Below are 24,944 nucleotides of genomic sequence, written 5' to 3'. Positions count from 1 at the left end.
GCCATTTGTTAATATTGTACATAGGATTCAATTCAATTTAACTCTACAGCAAAGTCAAATTATACTGCTTGGGGATGGAAAAAATTAAGATGAATACGGAATGGATATTGTACCTCTGCTTTTTCAGAAGGTTTTAGGTTGTTGTTGTTGTTTTTAGCAAACTGAATACACCCAGAGGCAACCATTGGCTGAAGATGGAACTGCTGCTCCAAGCTTGATTTTATCTTCCCTAGCCATTTTGTTAAAAAATCTGTATAAGGATACTTTGAAATTGTGGGAAAAGAGTATTTTATTTTTCTATAGCTATGTATAACAGCCTCCTGCAGAATAGTATAAATATCAGAAGACTCTTGAATTAGCATTAAAAAAATAATCAAAGCAACATTTCAAAAAAGTACTAATAAATAAAGTGTCTAATGAGATTAAGCATTTGTCCACAGCACATGAAGTAGATCATACAGCCATCAGGGTAAATAAATATTCTTTATATTTCTGTCCCAACCCCTCTATGATCTTGTCCTAAAGTGCAGATTGGGATTTCAGTAAAGTTCAATTCTAGTCTGTATACCCAGATGTTACTTCCACAGTAATGTAAATCAAACTGCAAAAATCAATCTATGTCAATGGAATTTATTTGGACTACAGTATAATTTTCAAATGGAAGTCAGAGAGATAAAAGAACAACCAAGCTGTTCCAAAAGATTACGTGTAAATTTAAACATATTTTAAATTCATTAAAAGATATAATAAATATAACAAGGCTTATGAAGCATATTCACAAACCAGGTTTCCTTTTTCTTATATAAATAAAGTATATGTATGCCACAAAATAAAATACCTATATTAGCATCTATGACCATCACAGAAAAAAACGAGGAATGAAGCTTCCAAGAAATAAGGATAATCCCCCCCCCTTTCCCTTCAATTGTGGATAATTCCTGGAGACTGCCTGGATGAAGTTCTGCCATTTCCTTGGCAAGGTTTTTCAAAAGTGGATTGCTACTGTCTCCTTCCTAGGGCTAAGAGAAAGTGACTGGCCCACGGTCCCCCACCTGGTTTTGTGTCTAAGGTGGGACTAGAACTCATGGCCTCCCTGTTTCTAGTCTGATGCTTAATCACTACATCAAACTGGCTCTTAAGGAAAAACTAACGTATCTTTAATTTCAAAAGGATATGAGATTTTGTTATGTTTTGTTTATCTTTCTTACTCTTCCCTATTGTTTAATAAATTATTCTTTTAATTTGTTTTTTCCTGCCTTTTAGTTGGTAATTTTAATAAACAACTGAATGGAACAATTATTTTTACATGAATCATATTTAGCCTTGAAAAAATGGAAATAATTTTTAAACAGCACCCTGAACAGTTATGGCACTGCTTCTTATTGGTATTCTGTCTGGAGTGACCAGACAGAATACTAATAAGACTAGTTAGTTAAAGATTTGCTGTGTGCATTAAACAGGCACCAAGAGATGACGGTAAAGGCAATGAGAGGTCTCAGTCTTTGAGGGGAGCTGTATTTGGGGATGGATTTTCTTTCAGGGGAAGTTTGTTGAGAAGGTGGCTGTATGACAGCTTCTTAGGATCTTGGGTCATCAGGATTCTTATCCAAATATGGGATGGAAACAGCATTGTTTACACTTTTTGATGATCTCTGGTGTAGGCAGGATGGAGGTTGTGAATCCAGCCTTGCCCTATTTGAACTCGGACTTTCAATACCATCAATCCTGGTATCCTTCTGATTGGCTTAGAGGACTGGGGTTGGCTGGTGCTGTGCTTTGCTGATTGTGCTCCTTTCTTGATTGGTGATGGTTGGAGAGGATAGGTCTCAGCCCCTACTGTGTGAGGAGCTAGAGAGTTCAGTGTTCTCTCCTGTTTTATTTAACATTTATATGAGACCACTGTGTGAGTTCATTCATCATCATGAATGATGAATGTTAATGATACACAATTATATATTTCTGCCCCAGGAAATTAAGTGATGCCAAGAACATCTTATCCTGGTAAGAGTTGGATGGGGAACAACACGCTTCAGCTAAAACTGGCAACACTAAGTAGCTTTGGGTTTGGGGTCTAGGTTCTAGGAATATGCCATCTTTGCAATGTATGGAATTAGAGCCCTATCAGATTTATGACATCTTCTCAAAAAGTAGGTAACATTTATGGCTAGGAGGTTCTTTTCACAGCTTCATGTTGTGTATCAATTGCACCTACCCTTAGATCGGGAGGTTCTGCTCACAGTCTCTCATGCCTTCTTCACCTTCAGATTGAACTACTGCAATGTGCTCTACATGGCGCTGCCCTGGAAGCTTCAGTTCATGCAAAATGCAGCAGTATAGCCAGTTATGTGTACTCCCACAACATGAGCTGCTTTGGCTACAAATCGTCTTGCAAATCCAATGCAAGATGCTAGTTTTAACCTTTAAAGCCCTTCATGGCAGGGGGCTGGTTATCTGAGGGACCACCTCTACTCGATTACATCTTCCTTATTATAGCTGCCCATTCCATTAGATCTGACAGAGAAGGCATGCTATGGGTATCGTTTGCTAGGGACTTAATTTTGGTGGGTCTAGGACAGTGATGGTGAACCTTTTAGAGACCAAGTGCCCAAAAACTGGCCCCGCCCCTTCTCCATCCCCTGCCCCGCCCCTGCTCCATCCCCACCCCACCCCCACCCCACCTGCCCGCAGAGCCACTCACCGCCTCCAGGGCCCACTGCAGATCACCCAGGCAGCCTAGCAGCGCCATGGCGGCCACGCCCTCTGCCCACACCCCACAGCATCAACTGTACAGGATGAGGCATGAGGGCAGAGTTTTGTCTACGCTGCCTGGCTGCCATGTCCTTGGCTCCGCTGCTCCGTGTGGGCCACGCTCGGGGCGACTCTCCTCCAGGGGGGCTGCTGGTGAGGAGGGGGTCACGGTGGGAGGCAAGGCTGGAGCAATGGCACGTGAGCCCACAGAGAGGGCTCCGAGTGCTGCCTCTGGCACCCGTGCCATAGGTTCACCACACTGGTCTAGGAAATGGGCCTCCTCTGCTGTGAAGCCTGACTTATGAGACATTCTTCTCCCCTCACACAAGCCAGGTTAGCTCCATCCCTGGTAACATTCCAGAAATCCCTCAAGTCCTGGCTATGTCATCAGGATTGGGTGTCCTAGAGAACTGGTAATATTCTTAAGATGGCTCCACTCTTATGGTTGATATATTTACTCTCTTCAGGTCTTGTGGTTTATATATTTTAATTTTTAATGGAATATTTAATTTTTAATAGATTATTTTTATATTCAATACTGATTGTTTTTATGTATTATTGTTTTATTTGATTGTTGTATGCTGTCCAAAGTTGCCCCTTGTGAGATGGGCAGCCATATAAATTTGATAAATAAAACATAATTTATTATTTATTTATAACATTTATTGGCCGCCCATCTTACCTCAGGGTAACTCTGGGCAGCTTACATAGTATATATTTAACTATATAACTATACTAATATGAATAAATGAAATAAAAATATTACCAAAGGGTACCTCCAAATGCAAAACATAAATCTGTAGTTTTAATCATCATTGTCTTCGCATTTTGGTAGGTTAAGAGAAATAACATTTTTCTATTCCAATTTAGATGGAAGTTCAGTGCAGTGAAGTCTGCTAATAATGATAGCTCAGCTTAGTCATTTCCTTTATTCTGATTGCTAGAGTAAAGATGTCAATTGCCGTTTCTATAACATAAAATAAATAGTGTTGGATTTTAAAAGTTCAGCTTCTTTTTTGACTTCCATTCTTCTTTTAACTATGTGCCAAAAATAATTTTAGAAATCCAGCTCTCCCCTTTGGTTATTACCAGTTAGGCTTAAAAGTGACAGAGGCTGATGGGTGAATAATTATTAATTGTGATCCCCTCCCTCTTCTCCTCCTACGTTGACACAGCCTTCCTACTGGGTAGGCTAGCATGTTCCCCTAGATTAACAGCATGGTTTAAATCAACAAATGGCACCCAGCCCTCCCTCAGTTAAAAAGCAAGATAGATTTCTAATAGGCTAACAAATGAGCAATCTTTTTCCTCCTTTAAATTTAAATCCTACCTCAAAGCTTTTTATCAGTATAATAGTGTCTCCAATAAATTCTCTGCAACAACAAAAACTAACACTTAACAACACTTATATTGTTTATTCAATCAATCTGTCTACTTTCTCATTGACTATTCACAAATAAGCCAGCATTACAATAGAATTGAGCTTAAAGTTTGAAAACAGGCAGCCAAAGTGGAGAGGAGAGAGAGAGGCATTGACAAAGAAAAGGATCGAGGAGGAAAGGGCACAAGAGAGGAGGTAAAAAACCAGACCTATATTTTGCATTTCTCATAGCCAGTTCCTAACATGGAGAGGGAAAATAGTTTACATTTAAAAACTTTAATAGTGGTTTAAGAATGAAAAAAAAAATCAGATGATCAATTAGGACTAAAAGAAAACTGCCTTTAAAAATAAAACAGCATGAATTTCTATGCAATAATATTAAGTGCAGTCTTTGTTACTACTTATTCAGTGTAACCATTTCCTAATGCAGCTCAAACTATTAGCTTTGTAAAATATGATCATGAATTACATCATTATCCTATTCCAAGTCTCACATAAATATTTTTGCATTCCCATTGAAGACCAATTCATTTAAACTACATATTGAATCAGATCCTTCCATTAAAATAAACATGTTAATTTCTTATAAAATCATATTGATTTATTTGTGAAACAGTCATGTCACCAAATATTTTAGAAATAACCCATACATAAAATTTGCTAAATTGTCTAATTCTTCTTTGAGATGAAATTTTGTTGCTAGTTGGGTGGCGTATGTTAGCAAGTGAAAAGGCATTATACCATACGGCAACTAATTCAGTTTTCCACAAAAGTTCTGACAGAAGAAAAATACTCTCAGTAAATTCAATCCAGTAAGCCTATCAATTTTAACTGGAAAGGGCATTTACAGTAAAAGTATGAATACACTATTGAAGCAATCCTGTTCTTTATAAATGGCAAATTAATTATAAATACTGGGAGCTCCTGATCAAACATGTGCTTTATAAATCATTTTCTCTTTCCAATTTTGCCTGGGGTTTTATCTGTCTTTCTGCCATTAAATATTGGTATGCGATTTCAAGCATGTTCAGCCCAGGGATCTTATTCCCAAGTAGTAAAGTTGTAAACCTCAGATGATGTGATTTGTTTGGAGATTGCCATGTCCCTAGAATATGGTTACTTCTGGCAAAAAGAAATGAGAAGCCGAGTGAGAGGACATGGCAAGCTGGATGACCCTGGGAACTTCTGGTGAGGACAGGGTGAGCTAGATGACCCTGAGGGACAGGGATGACATTACAATACACATTATCAGCTAAAGCAGTGGTTCTCAACCTTTTTAATGCCGCGACCCCAACCGGTCGTAAATCGAGGACTAAACCGGTCGTAAGTCAAGGATTAAACCGGTCATAAGTCGAGGACTACCCAACCGGTCGTAAGTCGAGGACTTTCCCTGCCCGGGAGCGCCGCGCATGCGTGGTTCTGCCCCCTGTGCCAGCCGAGGCGTAGCTGGCAAGCGGCAGAGACGGAGCAGGCCGACCACCAGCTGGCCCAGCTCAAGGGAAGTAAGGCACCCACCGGAAAAGGAGGGAAAAATGGCAGACAGCCTTGCTTGGCGACCCCCGTGAAATGGTCAATCGACCCCAAATGGGGTCACGACCCATAGGTTGAGAACCGCTGAGCTAAAGAGTGGATCCTGTATCTTGGCTGGCCAAATCTCTCTGGAGAAAAGAAGGATTCTGAGATAGCTCACATGTACTCTAGACCGGAGGTCCTCAACCTTGGCAACTTTAAGACTTGTGGACTTCAACTCCCAGAATTCCTCAGCCAGCTTTGCTGGCTGAGGAATTCTGGGAGATGAAGTCCACAAGTCTTAAAGTTGCCAAGGTTAGAGACCCCTGCTCTAGACAGCTTCATTAAAGCTGCCTATAAAGCAGAGATAGCATAGGCGTCTAACATCAGATTTCCGAGACTAGGTTAGAAACAACAATATAACTACAAAAGACAGACTCAGAATTTCAGCCTTAATGACATTTGAAAAGCATCACTTTTGATTTAATTCTTGATTGGGGAGGACACAGCAAAGGGAAGGATGCATGAGAAATATATTATACAAACATATATAAACAAGGATATATAGAAACTTTTTGTTCTCATGTGCATCAAACTTGCAGAGAGGCAGATAAATCTGGATGATTAGTACAAACTTTAAAGTACTTGGCTAAACATTTGCATTCAGATTTTCTCTATTTTGGCAGACACTCAGAGACTGCATCATCAATTATCAATTCTAAAATAGCTGAAAACGCAATTTCAGAATGCATTATGAGTTCTTTTCCAACCAGGGCACAGGGCACAATAAGCAACATTCTGTAAAGCCACTTAGTGCCTGCAAGAATTAGCGGCACAGAAGCCCAAGTAAACAAATAAGCAAATAAATAAATAATGTTTAAAAAAATATAGCTCTATGTTCTTCAAATCCCTATATTCCAATCAACCGGATTTGGAGGGAAGAACCAGTAATAAACAGGAAGATGAGATTTAAAAATATGATCCGACTATTAACTAATAAGGTGCTTGAGTTTTACTTTTATAAAAACCTTTAGGATAAAAAAAATAATATGAAATGGGAAATAAATTAGTAAACATGCTATATCCCACAAAATGATCGTCCACATAATTAAGTAAATGTGCTTATCCAGTTCAATATAGCATTTACAAAATCCTGATTTAATAAATGATCTATAGCCTCTACAACACCAGCAATTCATACTGTTTTAGAATAAGAACATACCATAAATTCATGAATGCTGTCTTCAGAATTTAGAACTGACCCTTCATAGTTCAAAGATTTGTTGTTCTAATATTGATATAATTTCCTATATACTGTAGTTAAATTGTTCCTATAACTCCATATAACAATAAGCAAAACCACAATTTGACATCTTGAACTTGCCATGGTATTCTCCTATTTGAGTGAACAATCTTTAGTCCTTTTAGAACGGAAAAACAGTATAAAACACTTTTCTAACCATACTTCAGATGACTGTTAATCACAAAGTATTATGAGGACTGATATATTAGATAAAAAACCTAAGCAAATAATAAATAATAGAATTACCGTATTTTTCGCACCATAAGACGCACCTGACCATAAGACGCACATCGTTTTTAGAGGACAAAAAAAAANAAAAGTGCGTCTTATAGAGCAAAAAATACGGTACATCTCTACCACTTTTATCTATAAAAACTGGCTTTAAAAGTCCCATTGTCTTCTTTGAATCAAGCCAGCATTATCAAATTCTGTATTTTTAGCAACAGCATCATAAATTTTAAACAGAAGTCCTAGGTGAAATTATAGAAATATCCCATTTCATATGCCAAGAAGAAAAAAAAGTGATATGACTAAGTAATAAATAACTGTGATAAATAAATGAATAAAGTAACTAGTTGTCTCATTTTTCCAACCTCATTGTGAAGATACACAAATTAGCAAGTAACATAGGAAGTGATACAAATTACTTTTCCATAGCAATATTTAAATCTCATTGTATGGTTATTTTAGATATTTGTGCAATGAAGTAGTTTGTAAAAATAAATATAAAGTTCTGAATAAATTCTAAAGAACGATGATGTGAAATTTCTGTGTATCATTGATACATTTTTCATTCAAAATATTCCTATTCATACTTTGGGGGGTTAATTCAGAATTCTTTACAGAAATTCTACACTGATACTTGATTACCACTTAAATGGGAACCACTAAAAAATCTCAGAAATATAAAATCAACTAGAAAGCTTTTTTTAAAAAAATCCCAGGAAAAGGCATATTATGAACAATGGTTCACATCCACATATTTTTTATTTATTTAAAACTAACATTACAAGATAACATCTATGATATCTAATATCATTATTGTGATATTAAGGGTACACTTACTACATATTATTATATCGTCTTTTGGAATGGACAGCCTTTAATAAATATCATAATCATCAAACCCTGCACGGCAGAAAAATGAAATGTTTCCTTCAAAAATTACATTTCAGAATGTTTAAAATACGCTACAGTATACTATGAAGAGAAAAGCTCCAGTACTGTGATGACCAAAGAGTCAAAAAAATGAACAGGAAGTCGGTATGCCTTCAGTTGCTCCTCTGCTCAAATTTCAAATTCCTAAAGCTATATTGCATTAAAACATGAATCCTGTTGCAAGAAGTCAGAAGAAGAATTGGTTTACTAGAAATAAAAGTTTTCAATCAGTTTATCCAATTCTATCTGAAAAATTTAACCACTGCCCAGGTCAACTTTCCAGTGTTTCAAGAAAGATTTCCCATGACTGTTGTATTACAACTACTAATGATATAAGGGATTCCACATTTATCATTCTTAACATTATATAAGGACCAAAATATATTAAGGTTACTCTCAGGCATGTCCTCTGTGAATGAAATTTCTGATTTAGGAAAGCTCTGAAATCAGAACTGAATAATGACAACATGTAGAGTATGTCTATTTGATTTAAAAAAAGCACAACTTTTTTTTAAAGCAATCAATCTTCAGATATAATTTAGAATGTCAAATATTCTAGGTCAAAAAAATTAATAAGTAATTCTTTTTGGTTTATGTTTCCTAAAGCTAAGCACACCACAGAGAAAAAATATTTCAGTGTTTTAAAAAATCAACAGGGAAGAAGCAAAAAAAAATCAACTGAAAAGAACACATTTCATACCTAACTAAAATATTTTATAAGACAATATTAAAAGGAATATTTAACTAGAAACATTTTATAGAACAATATTCAAGTCTGTGGTATCAATATGAACGACAGGGGAGTTTGCTAGGCTACTTTCAACTAATTTAACATCTACCAATTTGGACAAATCTCCTGCAAAAAATACTTTTAAAAAAAAAGACATACTACAAATTAGATGATTTCTGAATTAAAAAAGGAAAGCCTATTCATCTTAAAGGAAAATTTGTTATTAATATGTTTATAGTTTTCTTTCTACTAAAAAATTACCATGGCAATTAAAGCCTTCTTCTTATTGATCCGAACCATTTATTTGAACTATGTATGTGCAAAACGTACAATGCAATGTCCAAGAACATTCCAGAATATTCCATTTTTCCTCTGGCTCGTGCAAATTTGCCATTATGGGATAGTCTGATACTTCTGGAAGTTAATTCTCCAAACTGCAAATAGTTTATGATGTTTCTCAATATTGGGAAAGAAGGCAAAGTGCACAATGTTGAGTTACATACATTGGGGAAGGCAATATTTTCTTGGATAGAATTTTCATTTATTTTTATTTTTCTTCCTTCCTTCCTTGCCTCCCTGCTTCCTCCCTCCCCCCTTTTAATAAAAATATGAATTGTATGCCTATATACCTATATGGCAGGCATGTCAAACTCGTGATGTATCGGGACTTTTTTCCCATTGCCGGCAATGGGGTGGGCGTGGTTTCAATGTGACGCACCCGGCCTGCAGACCGGCAGTTTGACATGCTTGCTATATGGATTTGATTCTATGTGCTTTAATAAGAAACTTTAATGAACATATATATACATATATATTCTCTTCCCTATACATATGTCTTTTATGGCTGTTGTTTTTCGTGCTAAATGTGGAAGACACTTTTAATCACTGAGAGTACTCTTATGGCTAAACCAATGTGTATGCCTGCATACACCTAAAAACAAACACATAAACAAGGACATGTATGCATTTCAATTAAGGTATTTAAAAGCCTGAAATTACAAGCTATAAAACATAACTATTGCTTTAATTTCAAATTGACATTGTAGCACTGTTTAAATATTACAATTTTTTTTAAAAAAAATTACCATAGGGTTGTCATAATACAAAATGTGATTCTCAGATGTTCTCTTTCACTCATACACAAAGACTGTAAGACACATCCTTCCTCCCAAATGCCATAGTTGCTGGAAGTCCTTGAGGTAACACTTTGTCTGATCCGTATGAGATAGAACTAGAGCTGAAGATTCAAAAGTCAGCACTATCAATCAGCTCAGGAGCTAAACAAAATTACAATCTCTAGAGGGTGACAGCTTTAAGCTATCTTGCTGTGCAAGCAGAGAATTTGGGTCTCAGTGCTCCACACAGCAGAACACTCCATCAGCATGCCTCCGCAAGTGAATATGAACCCCAGGGCTCGCTCACATAAATGAGGTCATAGCACTGCCCCAAGCTTACAGCAGAGTCAAACCACTCTCGATGCTTTTCTGAATCAAGAAAAAAAGCAGTTCCACAAGCAGATGGTTCCTCTGGATAATAAAACTACTAACTCAACTATGTTAAATTGCAAAGAATTGTGTTTAGTTTCTTCTCAGGAATTTATTTATAAATAAATAGGCATGGAGAAATGTAAGACAGGTTTCCAACAAATCTTTCTAGTTAAAATACGGACTTATTTTTACACTGAATTAATTAGAAAGTTTTTTATGTGTGCAAAACCCAATAGCATCTAAGATTATTAAATAACATGGCTATTTTTAACATTAAACTAGAATAGGTTTTCTCAGTTGCCAAGGATAAAAATATGGCTGAAGCCATCAATATAATGTGTAGTTTAACATATGCATCAGTGAAGATGCTGCTGCTTTTATGCCAATTGTTTCTTCTCCACATCATTTAATCCACTATGACTGAGACTTGCTAGTATGGTATAGTGATTACAGTAGTGCAGTGATTATGATGTTATACAAGAATAACAAAGAACCGAGTTCAAGTCTTCATTCAGTGAGAGAGCAAACTGGGCGTCTTGAATCTATAACTATTCATAACCTTGGTATATGAAGTTAAAAGAGGGGAATAAAATATAGACAGTAAGACCAGGCAAAATTAAGAGGGAAAGGGACCACTTCACAAAAGCATGGTGAAAACAGGCACCCTCTTGTTATTATTTTTTTACAGGCAAATTATGAGGTTGAAAAATTGGGGAGAGGGGAAGAGGAGGAACAGAGAACAGACTGGGCGAAGGGGGAGGGGATTGGTCTATGGGTTGATTCTATATTTCCCTGAGTGGAAGAATTCGGGAATCCACAATACCCCATATTCCGAGAACCCAGCATGGGGTTGCCCAAAGAAGGAAATGCGAAAGTGCCAAGGTGGCAGTGGGACAGCCGGCGAAAAAGCCGGAGCGTCCACAAACAAAGAGTTCAACTATCTGCGGCAGCGTCAGGGGGTCCTTCCCAGCAGAGGGGAGCGCCCTAAGGATCGATAGGCCCGGGGGAAAAAGCTTAACCATCTGGGGAGCAGGAACCCCAGGCGGCCCTGATTAAGGAGGACCCTCGGCGGGGGCCTGCACACAACTCCAAGATCAGCAGCGGTGGGAGACGGTGGGAGGAGCTCCAGGGGCCTCCCCGGGCCACAGGGCCCAATGGGGCAGGCGGTGCCATGCGGATCCCATGAGGAAAGAACTGCATTAAAGAGGGGGGGAGAAGCATGTGAGGTTTTCCGCGAAAACGGGTCAAAACGTTGGGAGTCTTTCAGATTTGAAAAAAGCCGAGGCTTTTCCTGCTTAACCTAGCCAGCAACAGCGCCACACACACATGTATCTCGGGGGGTGGGGGGGAAGTGCCTCTCTTCCTGACCCCCCCTCCTATGTGGATAAAATAGAGAGAGAAAATTGGATATAAGGCAACCATAAATTTTAAAAATAGATAAATGGCTGTGAAGAAATTCTAATATTAGTACTGCACCTTTGTATCATTATTTATGCAATAAACTACAATGAACCTGGCTACAATCATCTTGCTCGTTGTAGGTTAGCACCTGAATGGTAGGGGGTTTGGAGTATCTTTGCTAGTCTAAACAATTCTGTGTCCCGTGGGAACCAAACTCATTCTTTCGGTTATTTTGGCGGGTTGGGCACTTTGTTAGAAAGCCCGCCAAACTATTCTATTGGGGAATGTGGATAATTGCATAATACTGGGGGTGGGAAGTTTAACTTTGTAATAATGTAACTCTTTGGAGGGAATTTCAACTTGGTTTCACTTTTGATCGTGCTGATATTTTGTATCCAACAAACATGTTCTCAGAACTTCCAGCCTTGGAGTTCTGATTTATTTGGCTCTATCTATTGGAACCATGACACTAAGATTAATGAGACAGAAATTAACATTCTACAGATTTCAGAAACTTGAGGTGAAATAAAATAATTACTGGAAAATAAACAGAATTTATGCGAAGTTTGTAATATTTTGAAAATAATAGAAATACTAGGTATCTAAAATTATTTCCACGTTTTCATTCCATGTAGTTCTGTGCCTTGACATCATAAACGCATATGGAAGTTCCTATGACGACCCATAACTTGTTGAGTAATTCTTTCAGAAATATTTCCTTATCTAAAGAGAGAAACAGAAATGACTACGGGCGGGCAAAAAAGCAGTGGGAGTAAGATTGATTTCTGATTTCCTGCTAGATTCCCCATTGACTTTACAAGTTGATTGGAAATCATAATCACATGGCCCTGGCTGACCTTGGCAGAGCTGCAGTGGCCCTAAGTTTCCAAATACAACTACAGTATTTCTGAAGATCCTTGGAATTTTAATTTCACAGGAGTCATGAGTCCCAGATTTTGGAGATAATCTTTAAGTTAGCACATTTGAGGTACCCTGCTTCAAAAAGTGTTGCTCTATGATGTACCCTTTTGGCTAATTGAATGTTAACAATAGACAAACTGACAGAAGAATTTTAGGTGTTTGTGTGTGTGCGTGTGTGTGTGTTGTGTGTTGACTTGGAAAGGTAAACAAGAATACATGCCAATCAGCAGCATGATGTCTCAATAGGTACAACTGACTTGCTACTCTTAGATAGACTTGTCTTTCTACTCCAGCACAAAAAGCCTATAATGTTGCTAATATGCTGAGGAGAAGAGACAAGGCAAGTTAGAAAGAACACCACAAAGTGAATAAGGATGTATGGAATAGAAAAATAATACTGTACTTAATATAGTTATCCCTCTTGTAAAATATATGAAACGGACAAGAAAGAATTAGAAAAGAAAGAAAAGAAAACATCAAAATAATCTTTTGTAAACTTTCTGTACACAGACTCTAAGAAGACAATCACTATCATTCTCACATAAAAAACATGAAAAATTTAATAACACAGTAGTTGTTTCTGCAAGATAATTACCTTTTTCATTCATCTGCTAAAAAATCTGAAGAGACATTAGAAATATTACTGCAGTTCTTTTATATTAAATATATTTTAACAGTTTTGTGTTAATACAATGGATCTATTATTAAAGAACAAAAGGGACTTTATAGAGGACAATCCCTGAATACTGCTGAACAAGGCTGATATATTATATTGAAGAATTTACTAAAAAACCTTCCAGGCTTTGAGATAGGATGGTTGTGGAACTCTTTAGTTACGTTTGGATTTTAGCTGGATATATTGTCTTTCTAGTCCAGGAGTGTCAAACTCAATTTCACTGAGGGCCGCATCAGCATTGCGGTTGTCCTCGGGGGGCCAGGTAGCTGTGGCCAGGATGGGTGCGGCCTACTGAGTGGGCATGGCTGGAGTGAGTGTGGCCTACTGGGCGGGCATGGCCAGCTCTTCATCGTTCGCGTCAAGGGTGCCTATGGGGGCCTGGGCAGGAGTGAGACAGATCTGAGGGTGTCTGGCAGAAGGGGGTGGGACCGGGGCAAGCACCAAGGCATGGTACACTGGAAGAGCCTCACGTTCCTCTCAGGCCATGTGAGGGGGGCTGGATGGTGCCGCAGGCTTCCCAGAGCCCTGGGCATCAGAGGTCAAATGCCCAGCCCTCAAGCACCCGTGGCACCAAGCCCAGCCCCACTACCCCAAGGGGGTGCCCAGCTGCACTTACCTCCTCCTCAAGGCTGCTGCTGCTGTGCTTGCTCTCCTTAGCCAGGTTGCTCATGATGGGTATGAGGGCAAAGTCAGAGGGAGACCCACTCCCTCTCCATGGGAGGAGACCCGGCTTTGTATCCAAAGCTTCCTTAGCAATAGAATGGGAGACCCCCAGGATAGGCCAAGAGGAAGGGGCAAGGGGATGGTGAAAGGGCAGCAGGGCAGGACTAAGGCAGGACCCTCAGACCCTCCCTCTCCTTCCTTCCTTCCTTCCTTCCTTCCTTCCTTCCTTCCTTCCTTCCTAAGAACAAAGTGGTGGGAAAATATTTGAGACGAGGGAGGGAGAAAAACAGGCAAGAAACGCAGCTGGGAGGTGTCACCCTTTGTGAGGAATGAAGAAATGCACCATCGCCTAGAAGTGGCCAGCACATGGCATGACCCTCGCCAACTTCACATATCTGGCTTGGTGGGCTTTGGGGGAGGGGATGCCATGAGCAACATGAGAGTCAACGTTACCTGCGCAATGCCATCCAGCCCCCAGCCTGCCTGGTTTCGGCAGGCAGCAAGGTGCTCTCCTCACAGTGCCGAGAGGCTGAACCAGGCAGCGGAAATCCGAAAAGAAGCATGACGCCACCCAGCCCCCAGCCTGCCGGTTTTGCCAGGCAGCGGAGTGCTCTCCTCACAGCGCCGAGAGGCTGAGCCGGGCAGTGCGAAGCTCGCCAGCTTTGCACCTTGCTGCCTGCTGAAATCAGGCAGGCTGGGGGCTGAGCAGCAGCGTGCTTCTTTTTGGATTCATGCCGCCTGGCTTAGCCTCTCAGCGCTGTGAGGACAGCACCCCACTGCCTGCTGAAACCCCTCCCCTGGAGCCCATCAAGCCGGATATGTGAAATAGGCGAGGGCCATTTGCTGACCACTTCCAGGCAATGGTGCATTTCTTCATTCCTCACAAAGGGTGACACCTCCCCAGCGCGCGCCCAGGGGGTGGGGCCAACGCGGCAGGGACCAGTCCCTTGCTGTTTCCAGACGGCCTTGTGGAGCTAAGACTGAATGCGTTTCAGCATAGATAGCCACCACAAAATTGTACATTGGCTCCCGGGCTGGGGCCAAGGCGGGGGGGCATTCNATGGTGCATTTCTTCATTCCTCACAAAGGGTGACACCTCCCCAGCGCGCGCCCAGGGGGTGGGGCCAACGCGGCAGGGACCAGTCCCTTGCTGTTTCCAGACGGCCTTGTGGAGCTAAGACTGAATGCGTTTCAGCATAGATAGCCACCACAAAATTGTACATTGGCTCCCGGGCTGGGGCCAAGGCGGGGGGGCATTCCCTCACTGTTTCCAGGATGGCTTCGCACATGAAACCACATCGCGGGCCGCATCCAGTCCCCGGGCCTTGTGTTCGACATGTCTGTTCTAGTCAGTCATGGTTTCTTTATATACAGTATATTGTTTTTCTTCAGGAGCTGGGATGAGGATGGAAGCTCAGTCTGTTGCGTGGCACTAGGGTCTCGAACCTGGGCTGTCGACTTTCCAGCAGTAATAGCTCAGCGGTTAAGACAATGGGCTTGCTGGCTAGAAAGCCAGCAGTCTAGGTTCAAGACCTGAGTGCTACGCAATAGGGTGAGCTCCCATCCTTACCCCAGCTCCTGAAGAAAAATATATATAAAGAAACCATGGTTGACTAGAACAATATACCCAGCTATAATTCTAATAACTAAAGAGTTCCACAACCATCCTATCTCAAGGCCTGCTCCTGTCCTTGCCCCAAGTCCTACCAATCTAGCAGTTCATAAGCATGCAAATAGATAAATAGGTACCACTATTTCATGATGCCACCTGACCACAGTAAATGTCTTCAGACAGCGCTCGCTCAATGGCCTTGAACAGACAGGAACAATACTCTCTATATTGGCGATGACTAATGGAGTAAAATTCACAGGGACTCTTAGATATTGGAAGACTGTTTTCATGTCACCCCTAGTCCTTCTTTTTATTAAACTAGATATACCCAATTTCTGCAACCATTTGTTATGTTTTAGCCTCCAGTCCCCTAATCATTTTTGTTGCTCTTCTCTGCATACTTGGGTGGGCGTGGCCCATTGGGTGGGCATGGCTGCGGTGGTAACAGCAGACTGGGTGGGACTAAAAAGTTCAATCAATGAATTCCAACTTTGCGAGATCTTTTTTTTCCACGCGAGAAGTTGAAATTGATTGATGGAACCTTTTTTTTTTGCACACGGCGGCGGAGGCCTAAAGCGAAAAGGTTTTATAAAACCCAGCTGAAGGCCTAGGACTGGGGCGACAGCGCGCGTGCCCACAGAGAGGACTCTGAGTGCTGCCTCTGGCAGACGTGCCATAGGTTCGCCACCATGGTTCTAAAATTTCAACATTTTTTATATCGTGATGATCAAAACTGGATGCAAGAATGAAAAGAAATTATGATAAGCTACTGGTTCAGAAAAAAAATAGATGGACAAACTAACCATGAGTTTTCTTCCTATTTCTGTTTAAATAGTCAAAATATACTTTTAATTCTCCATTTCAGCATCTTTTAGCTTATTTTGCAGCAAAATATTTCAAATTAAAATTTTGTCTAAAACACACACACACACACAGAGACAGAGAAATTCATAGGTGCATATACATATACAGTAGATAGATAGATGATAGATAGATAGATAGATAGATAGATAGATAGATAGATACAAACTAGATAAGGTTTTCATAAAAATGAATTTTATGTATGTGTTTCTTCCAAGCAGAGTAGCTTTTAATATCTGATTTTAATTATTTTGTTAAATAATAAAATGTGACAAAATATGTATCACTAATAACTCCTGTTGAGAATACCTTTGCCAAATTTTATATAGATATAAAGAATTTATAGAAAAGAAAAGCTTTTTCTCAATAAATTATGCTTCTCCTTTCAAGCGCAGTGACTGCCAGGTATTGTGGTAGAAGCTGAAGACAATTTTGCTGTTTTTTTTCCAATGGAATATGTCAGTTGTTTCTAGGTCACATCGTGAATAACACAATTTAGGATCACCCACTTCCCCAAATAATCTGACCTCTTTCTAAATTCTGTGAAATATTTTAGGCATAAGGTGAATGTGACACGTACCTCTATTTACAACTGAGTAACAATTCAGGTATGTTTTTTTATCTAATAAAAAAATGCATCCAATTATTTCTGCTCAAGTTAACTTGAAATGTCACTTATCCTTATTACCTACTGGAAACCAAAGGGTTTCATAAACCAGAAAGGTCCCCACCAATATTTTATAAAATCTCTTGCTTTTTGAATATGAATATTAATCAGAATTATCATCATTCTAGTAAGAATAGTTATTATATCTTATTCTTGATTGTAAAGAATATTAAAACTTATCTGCAATGTAAATACTTTTTTCTGAGGAGAATATGATTAATTTTGGCAAGGTAAGAACAGCCAGGAAGAGACCATTCATTCTAAAAGAATTGTCTCAAAATATGTCTTGTCTCAATTTCCTTTTAGAGGACAGTGGTCAACCTATGTTATTGAAACAGAAAACAAACAAGCATTTAAAGAAACACTTAGATTTTGTTGTACAATATACTATATTTTCTATTCTTTTCATTGATTATGATAGTGAAGTTCTTTGTACACCATTTAAAATTCAACCAACTTAAAGATTCAGTAAATAAATAGAAATAAAGAAAAGTATGTCTTATGACTAAATACTATTTTTAGTTTAGAGCTATAATTTCCACATAGGCTTCAATGACAATACTCTTATCTGACAAATATTCTTTAGAACAAAATGATCTCATTGCAATACTTTATTAAACTAATTAACAGGTTCTTGAACCAATATCTAAATGTTAAGCTATTAATGCTTTTGCAGCAAAAATCTTAAAAGAGAAAATATAATTCTATCACTTCAGTGATTTAACACATATTTTCTGAAGTCAATATTCTCAAGCAGTTATAGACTAAAGAGTATTTTAATTAACCTTCTCTGATTTAAATAATGGGAACCAGAGATAGATGACTTAAAAATAATTAAACAATTATAAGGAAATATTTCTGCATGAAATGTAAACCGTAGTTATTTGATTCTTGCATTTTAACAAGGTTTACCTTTTAAAAATGAAAATACACTTGAAGACTTCCTTGTTTTTTAAATCTACATCTTTCACACTATGTGCAATGCCTTTAAAACTACACTGCTTTTAATTTATACTTCTATTGTTTTTAAAATAATGATAGAGAAATAGAAAAAAACCCAGTAAAAATACATGCTTTGTCAAAGAAAAAAAACAGAGAGGAAATGTTTAAAAATGAAGTGAAAAATATAGCAAAAGAAAAAGGTATATCATTTTAGCTATAATTAGTTCTAATTCATTAACTGTTTCCATAAAAATATTGCATATGATCTACTGAACCAAAGGGGAATATTTAACTGAGAAGCCAATAAACATCCTCAAATAAATTATTGAACACAGCACTGCTATCAAGACCAAAACATTTCCAAATATTTAAGAATCAGTTAAAGATTACTTTGTTGCAAAGTAACAAAACAATTCGTACTGCCCTCATGAAGTTGGCACTTAAAAGTGCTTAGTTCTAACAATCCATGAAAATAATATGAAAGATCAAACATAACTCAATGTATATTATCAGTTCCAATTACAGAAATAATCAAAATAGAATCTGGAAGTGCTTCACTCTGTCCCTTGGTCTGTTTGTTCCATTATTCACGCTACAAATACATATCTTTGTCAAATAATTTAAAATAGAGGTTAGAAAATCAAATATCAACACCAAAGCTAAGCTACAATTTCTGATGTCAGAAATACTTCTCTTTTCTAGTTCTGCAGAGTTGACTCTTTATTCTCCTTTTACTATGACTGTACTTTCAAAACCGATTAAATATTGAGAAAAACAAAAGCAATTGGGGATTTTACAAGGTGAAAATTGTCTTTAATAACTCTTGGAATGACAAAACATGTTCCAAGACTTTAAAAAAAAAATTCTAGACTTCTTAAAAGAAAGGGGAGGAAGAGAGAGAAAGAGGGAGAGAAGGAAAAGTATCAGGTTGTCCTAACATTTATTTTTATATATAGTATTATATTTTGCTGTTTGCTGGTGTCCCTAAGTTGTTTTTGGGACAACTATGAACTGGATGACTGAGAATCTCCATAGACTGTTCGCTAATGAAAATGTTTCAAATATTCAACAATACAGACTTTCACTTTTTTAGTGGTAAGATGATATCACTTCACTTGAAAGAAGGATTTTTGTAAATTTAAGCAAGCCAGCTTTCATACAGTTAACCGATTCTACTTGAAATTTGTAATGTACTCGTTGGATCTCCCAAAAGTGCTTTTCCAAAAGGCAACTGGACTTTCTTGAAAGAGAAGTGAAATGTTTTCAAGGAAAAAATCAAGAAAGTCTAGTTGCCTTTTGGAAAAGCATCTTTGGGACAACCATGACCTGGATGATTGAGAATCTCCATAGGCATTTACCCTCGGGATCCAAATTTTTATTTAGTGACATTCTTCCCTGAAAAGAGCATTTGATCCCAACCTGATGTCTTGAAATCCATCATTTGTAAACAAAGCCTGAGACTGGATCAAACTCAACTGAAGAACATCAGATGTTTGCATAAGATGCAATGGAAACTAGTTAATTTTCACCAATTCCTCATGTATTTATTTTGCATGGGATTTGAACTATTTAATAAGAAAAGTTTAGTTACAATGGATACATGCATTTCATGAGCAGTTCCAAGTCCTAAAGAAAAGTACATTACAGCAGAGCACCCAATATAAACCACATTTTTTTATACTTCATAGCTGAACACTTGAAAAGAAACAGAAAGAGATGGTGCAGTCAGTTAGCAGTTTTACAAATGGCTTTAAATTGCATACAATGCCCAATACAGTCTGCACATTGTGACCTAATTTAAGACTTGGTAGCTGACTGAAAATTTTGTTGATTTAAAAAAACACAAAAACTATTAATGTTCTGTAGTATAATAAACTTGGGGATACTAGATCATGAACATTTAATCAATTCCCTACAAATAACTGAACTTAGTATAACCCTCAAACTATTATTTCTTCAAATATAATCTTGCTATTCTAGATTTGACCTGAAAACATTTGTCAAGTTTTATGTTTTTCATTATGAACTCACAGTTCAGCATGTTTATTCCCTTTAGGTAAGCAAAAATATATTCATGAAGAGTGGTGAACCATATATAGAATTGCCGAAAAAAGGCTGCTAAAAATATTAAGTCATTTTGCATGAAATCTCAGTATAACATACTTCAGTTCAAACTTGTAATCATTTTATTCATTACTTTTCAGAATAAAGAAAAAGTATTTTAAAAACATCTTTTAAAAAGATATATTTATTGTTTTAAAATTATTTGGAGGAACACATGATCAAGTTTGAAAGCTTTCACTTTAAATTAATAAAGATAAAATAGTGTTGTTTTGTACTGTATACTAGGGGAAAAAATCCTAAGTGTGAATTCCAAAGTCACACTTCCTTCTGGCTCTAATTTTATCTCATTATACATTAGGATCCACTTCTAAAAAGTCATCTGGAGTGCATAGAGGTGTACAAAGTACCGTGTTTTCCCCCAAATAAGACCCGGTCTTATTTATCTATCCATCCATAGATATAGATATAGATATTTGACACCAAAAGAAGCATTAGGGCTTTTTTAGGAGAAACATGGTATTAGGGTGATCAGCCTGGTTGGACACCCCATCCCCCCAGTGCACATGCAAGAGGTAACAAGTGCAGGGGACAGACAGTGTCCGGCAGCAGCTGCAGCCCGCCAGCTCTTTGGTGCAGCGCAGCTAAGTCCGAGCATGGAGGCAGAGGTGGTGGTGGGGAGACAGATGATCCAGATACGGTGTGCAGCTGCTTGGCTCACAAGAAGCTTGTACAGTGGCACCGTCAGCTGGTGTAAGCAGAGGCATGGGAGGGAGACAGGTGATCCCGCCGTGCCTCCCACTCCATCCCACTGTCTCTCGGCTTACCCATGGCTGTGCCGGGCCAGGCAGCTGCACAGCACGTCAGGATTGCCTGCCCTGGTGTGGTCGTGGGCAAGCTGAGAGATGGTAGGATGGAGTGGGTGGTACGTCAGAATTGCCTGGCCCAGCACAGTCGCAGGCAAGACGAGAGACTGTGGGATGGACTGGGTGGAATGTCGGGATTGCCTCCCTCCCTCCCATGACTCTGCTTCCACCTGTTGCTAGTGCTGCCGCGCAATCCTCCTGCGAGCCAGGTAGCTGCACAGCACATCTGGATCACATACCTCCCCCTGCCTCTGTGCTCAGACGTACTGCGCTGCACCAAGGGACTGGAGGGCTGCAGCTGCTGCCAGACACTATCAGCCCCTGTGCGCTTGCCGCCTCCTGTGCTGGCCACACCCATCCCCCACCTTATTTTTTTGGGTGGATCTTATTTTCAGGGAAATACGGTAGTACCAATCTGCAATTCTTAAAGCAATTGTGTATTTTCCCAGGATTGCACAGCTACACTGCAATCTGGGAAGATACACAGCTGCTTTAAAGAGTTGCAAGAGATGCTACATTCTTATTCAGACTTGCTTCAAAACATCTGATGCACCATACAGCCCTACTATATAGCTCTATAAATTTAACAAACATCAGCATTTTATAACAGACAGCTTCATTTTATTCATTCATTCATTCATTTATTCATTCCATTTATATGGCTGCCCATCTCACCAAGTGATTCTGAGAAGTGAACAATTTTTTTAAAAATAAAAACAATTACAGTATTATAAACATTTAAATTCCTAGCAGCCAAGAATAAATTCCATATCACAATCCCTAAATTAATTAATAACCTGAACATTTCCCTTTATGTATTTGGGTACTGCATTATAATTTAATGATAATATGAATATCTTACATTGCCTTCTCAAGTATAATCTTGTACTCTGCCACTAATTTTCAATGCAGTGGGCACTCTCCCTTTCATATATATTACAAAACTTGTAATAAGCATGTGTGTAATTCTTATCTTCTATAAGACAAACAATTAGAATGTAATAACATTGTTCACTATAATGGAACAGAAATTCTGATTATTTCTGGTAATAGGAATTGTGGACAAATTCTACAACAGCAGAAACATGCTGTCAGTTGGAGTAGATAGTTTGACAGTTTAGTCTGTACACAATGTATTTATGAATGAGTAACAAATATATAAAGAAATAAAACAAATAAAGACAGACACACAACTATAGAAATCATTGCCTATACCTGGTCTTCAGTTGATCAGTACTCTTAGAATGCAAATATAAATATAATTCATGTTGGATGCGCTCTATTTCATTCATATATCTGTCGTCCTAGTGCTTCAATTATTTCTAGAACCATAATGGAGCTTGGTTTACCAGGAAATTTAATTCCACTAAAAAGAGCAAAATATCTCCAATATAGCGAGTGACACCTTATGAGACATCAGTGGAGCCCAAATGTACGTGGTTTTTTTTAGAAATCCCTGAACACTTTTCAGTGGTTTTAGTGTTGTCCAATGATATAACTCTGATACAACAGAATGCATAGTGTCAAATTTATATCATTGGACACCACGTATGAAGGCAGGTAGGCATTAGTGACAACCTTTGATAAATATAGGGAAGTCAGAAGTATCACTCTGATCTAAAAACCAGGGCAAATTAAGTGATATAAATTAAAATGAAAAAAGCTACTTTTTTCAATGGGAATGGGAAAAGAGGGTTAAGACGGAAGTCATCCATCCTCTTCTTTTGTAGGATTCATCACCACTGTTCTGGTCTTGAAGAACCTCTGAACTGGGCACGTTGCTTTTTAAATGTTTAATTATAAAATTAGAAAACTAATAAAATATTATTAAAAAAAGAAAGGAAATATCTGATGTTGTAACTTGAGATTTGTGCTAAAGATTTATGTATGTTATTGAGTTATTGATTACCCAGTCACCACGTTGCTTTTTAAATGTTTAATTGTAAAATTAGAAAGCTAATAAAATATTATTTTAAAAAAAGAACCATTGAACTGGGCTTACCTGCTGCGTCTGGTACCTTTGCTGGGCCTGGGAGAGGTACTGGGCCTGAGGAGGCAGATGCTGAGGTTGTGGTTGCTGGTTGTAATATGGCTGTTGGCAGTAACCAGTTACACCTTGTGGACCATACTGAGATGGCATCTGTTGTGGGGGAAAAGCCAATACAGTTATGAACTGAGGACAAAAATCTGTATGTGTTCAACTCCTAAAGATCATAAACACAATACTAAATGCCATGGTAAGAAGTCTCTCTCAATGGAAAGAAAGTTAATTCTAAACACAAAGAAATAATGCAGCTCACTAAACTCTATTTTGTAGATATTCTATCAAGGGAAACATACCATTTTTTTTTCTAGAACACTGGTTTTACTGAATGATTTCTTTTCACATTCTCTGAAACATCCAAAGATACCATTATCAATTATGCTTGCTCACGGAAGTTATGCTCAAGAACAGCAAAAGGGTTTCTATAGAATATTCATAGCTTGCTAGTCAGTTGTATTTATCAGAAGTGGTCACAATGACTTTACTTATACCTTTCAATTTTCCACGTAATGTTTCTGCTGCATGAATCATCCCATCTTTCAAGATATTACAGAAAACAAATTGGAACATAGGTGTATGTGCATACTAGGGGGTTTTTTTTAGAAAAAAAACCCAATTTCAATAAGTTTAGAGAACTATTATGTGGGACCCCATGATCAAAGGGCACATAGGAGAGTTGAGAACTTTTGAAAAATCAGTTAAATGAAGTGCACTTGCAAATTATTCCAGCTGCAAGGGGGAAGGATAGCATATATTTATAGATATATGTATTGGCTGGTTTTTTACTGGTTAAGAATTAAAAGGACATGTATAAATATGGAAGATGGGAATAATCACCCCAAAAATATACACAGAAGCTATTAACTATAGAAAGAAACTCAGAAAGACTAAAGCAACCTAAAGCTATAAGCAACAAAAAACTAAAACTGTGTTAAAAAGGACCAAAGCAGAAACTAAGTGAATAGAGATTTAGGGCTAATATGGCTAATATGAACAAGTTAAAGTTGCTGGGACCAGATAAATTATATCTGATACCATGAAGGTTATCTCAGAGAACCTTCTATTTTCTTTGAAAACGTATGGAGAACACTTATACTTGTCAGAGGATTGGAGAAGTCAGATATTGTTCTTAGCTTCAAAAGAGCGTGAAGATGATCCAGGTAACAGACTGCTTGATGTCAATAACAGACAAAATTCTGAAACAGATTATTAAACTGTCAGTTTAAATGCACTAAGAAAATAATGCATCACTCTTCAGTCAGGATGGGCTTATTAATAATAAATTAAGCCAAATTAAATTGACCACTCTTTTTGATAGTGTACTATTTTAGTCAATCATAGGAATGTAGCAGATAATTTGAGTTCTGCAAATCATGCAAAAAAAGTTTGATATTCTAGTAGAAAAGATATCAATTGTGGGATATCTGTGCTACCATTAGATGGATACAAAGTTGGTTGTACACCAATGACTCCAGGTCAAGTAGAAAGAAAGTGCTAATAGTATAACTTAGCAGATTGTGTTATTCTATATATCTATAATTTACTTGAAGGCTGTATAATATCACTATCTGCAGATAACGCAAAGCTAAAGGTGATAGTAATAGTTTAGAAGACAGTATCAAGATTCAGGAGAATTTTGACAATGAGTAGAAAGCAGCAGGCAGATGAATTTTAGAAAGAAAAAAAAGTAAAATCTTTCTTTTGGAAAAGAAAAAGGCAAATAGGACATGGCAAAAAGAAGATGGAACAAGCACAAGGAGCAGCCGTACAAGTAAAATAGATGTTGAAGTATTGGTGGATTGAAAACCAAACATGAGAACCAAACAGTGTTGAAACTGCAAAAAAGGAAATGCAATTTGACCAAAATCTAAAGTATTTCATCCAGTTCTGGGCAGTATATTTTATGAGTGTCAT

The 24,944-nt window shown here is 38.0% G+C and overlaps 1 protein-coding gene across 1 annotated transcript in view; it reads right to left on the bottom strand.

Annotated features, from left to right (window-relative positions):
• The window catches only part of ARID1B (AT-rich interaction domain 1B), a 378,023-nt gene that overhangs the window by 254,931 nt on the left and 98,148 nt on the right, over positions 1-24,944 (bottom strand). The window contains exon 3 of the mRNA XM_029285097.1: positions 22,989-23,126. Coding sequence (XP_029140930.1) covers positions 22,989-23,126 — 138 coding nt within the window. The remainder of the gene's footprint in view (positions 1-22,988; positions 23,127-24,944) is intronic.

This window comes from Protobothrops mucrosquamatus, unplaced genomic scaffold (genome assembly GCF_001527695.2).
Source record: "Protobothrops mucrosquamatus isolate PMUCROS unplaced genomic scaffold, P.Mucros_1.0 scaffold1274, whole genome shotgun sequence".
NCBI classification, from domain to species: Eukaryota; Metazoa; Chordata; class Lepidosauria; order Squamata; family Viperidae; genus Protobothrops; species Protobothrops mucrosquamatus.
The sequence above is the reverse complement of the archived record's forward strand: the minus strand, read 5'-3'. Positions and strand labels throughout refer to the sequence as shown.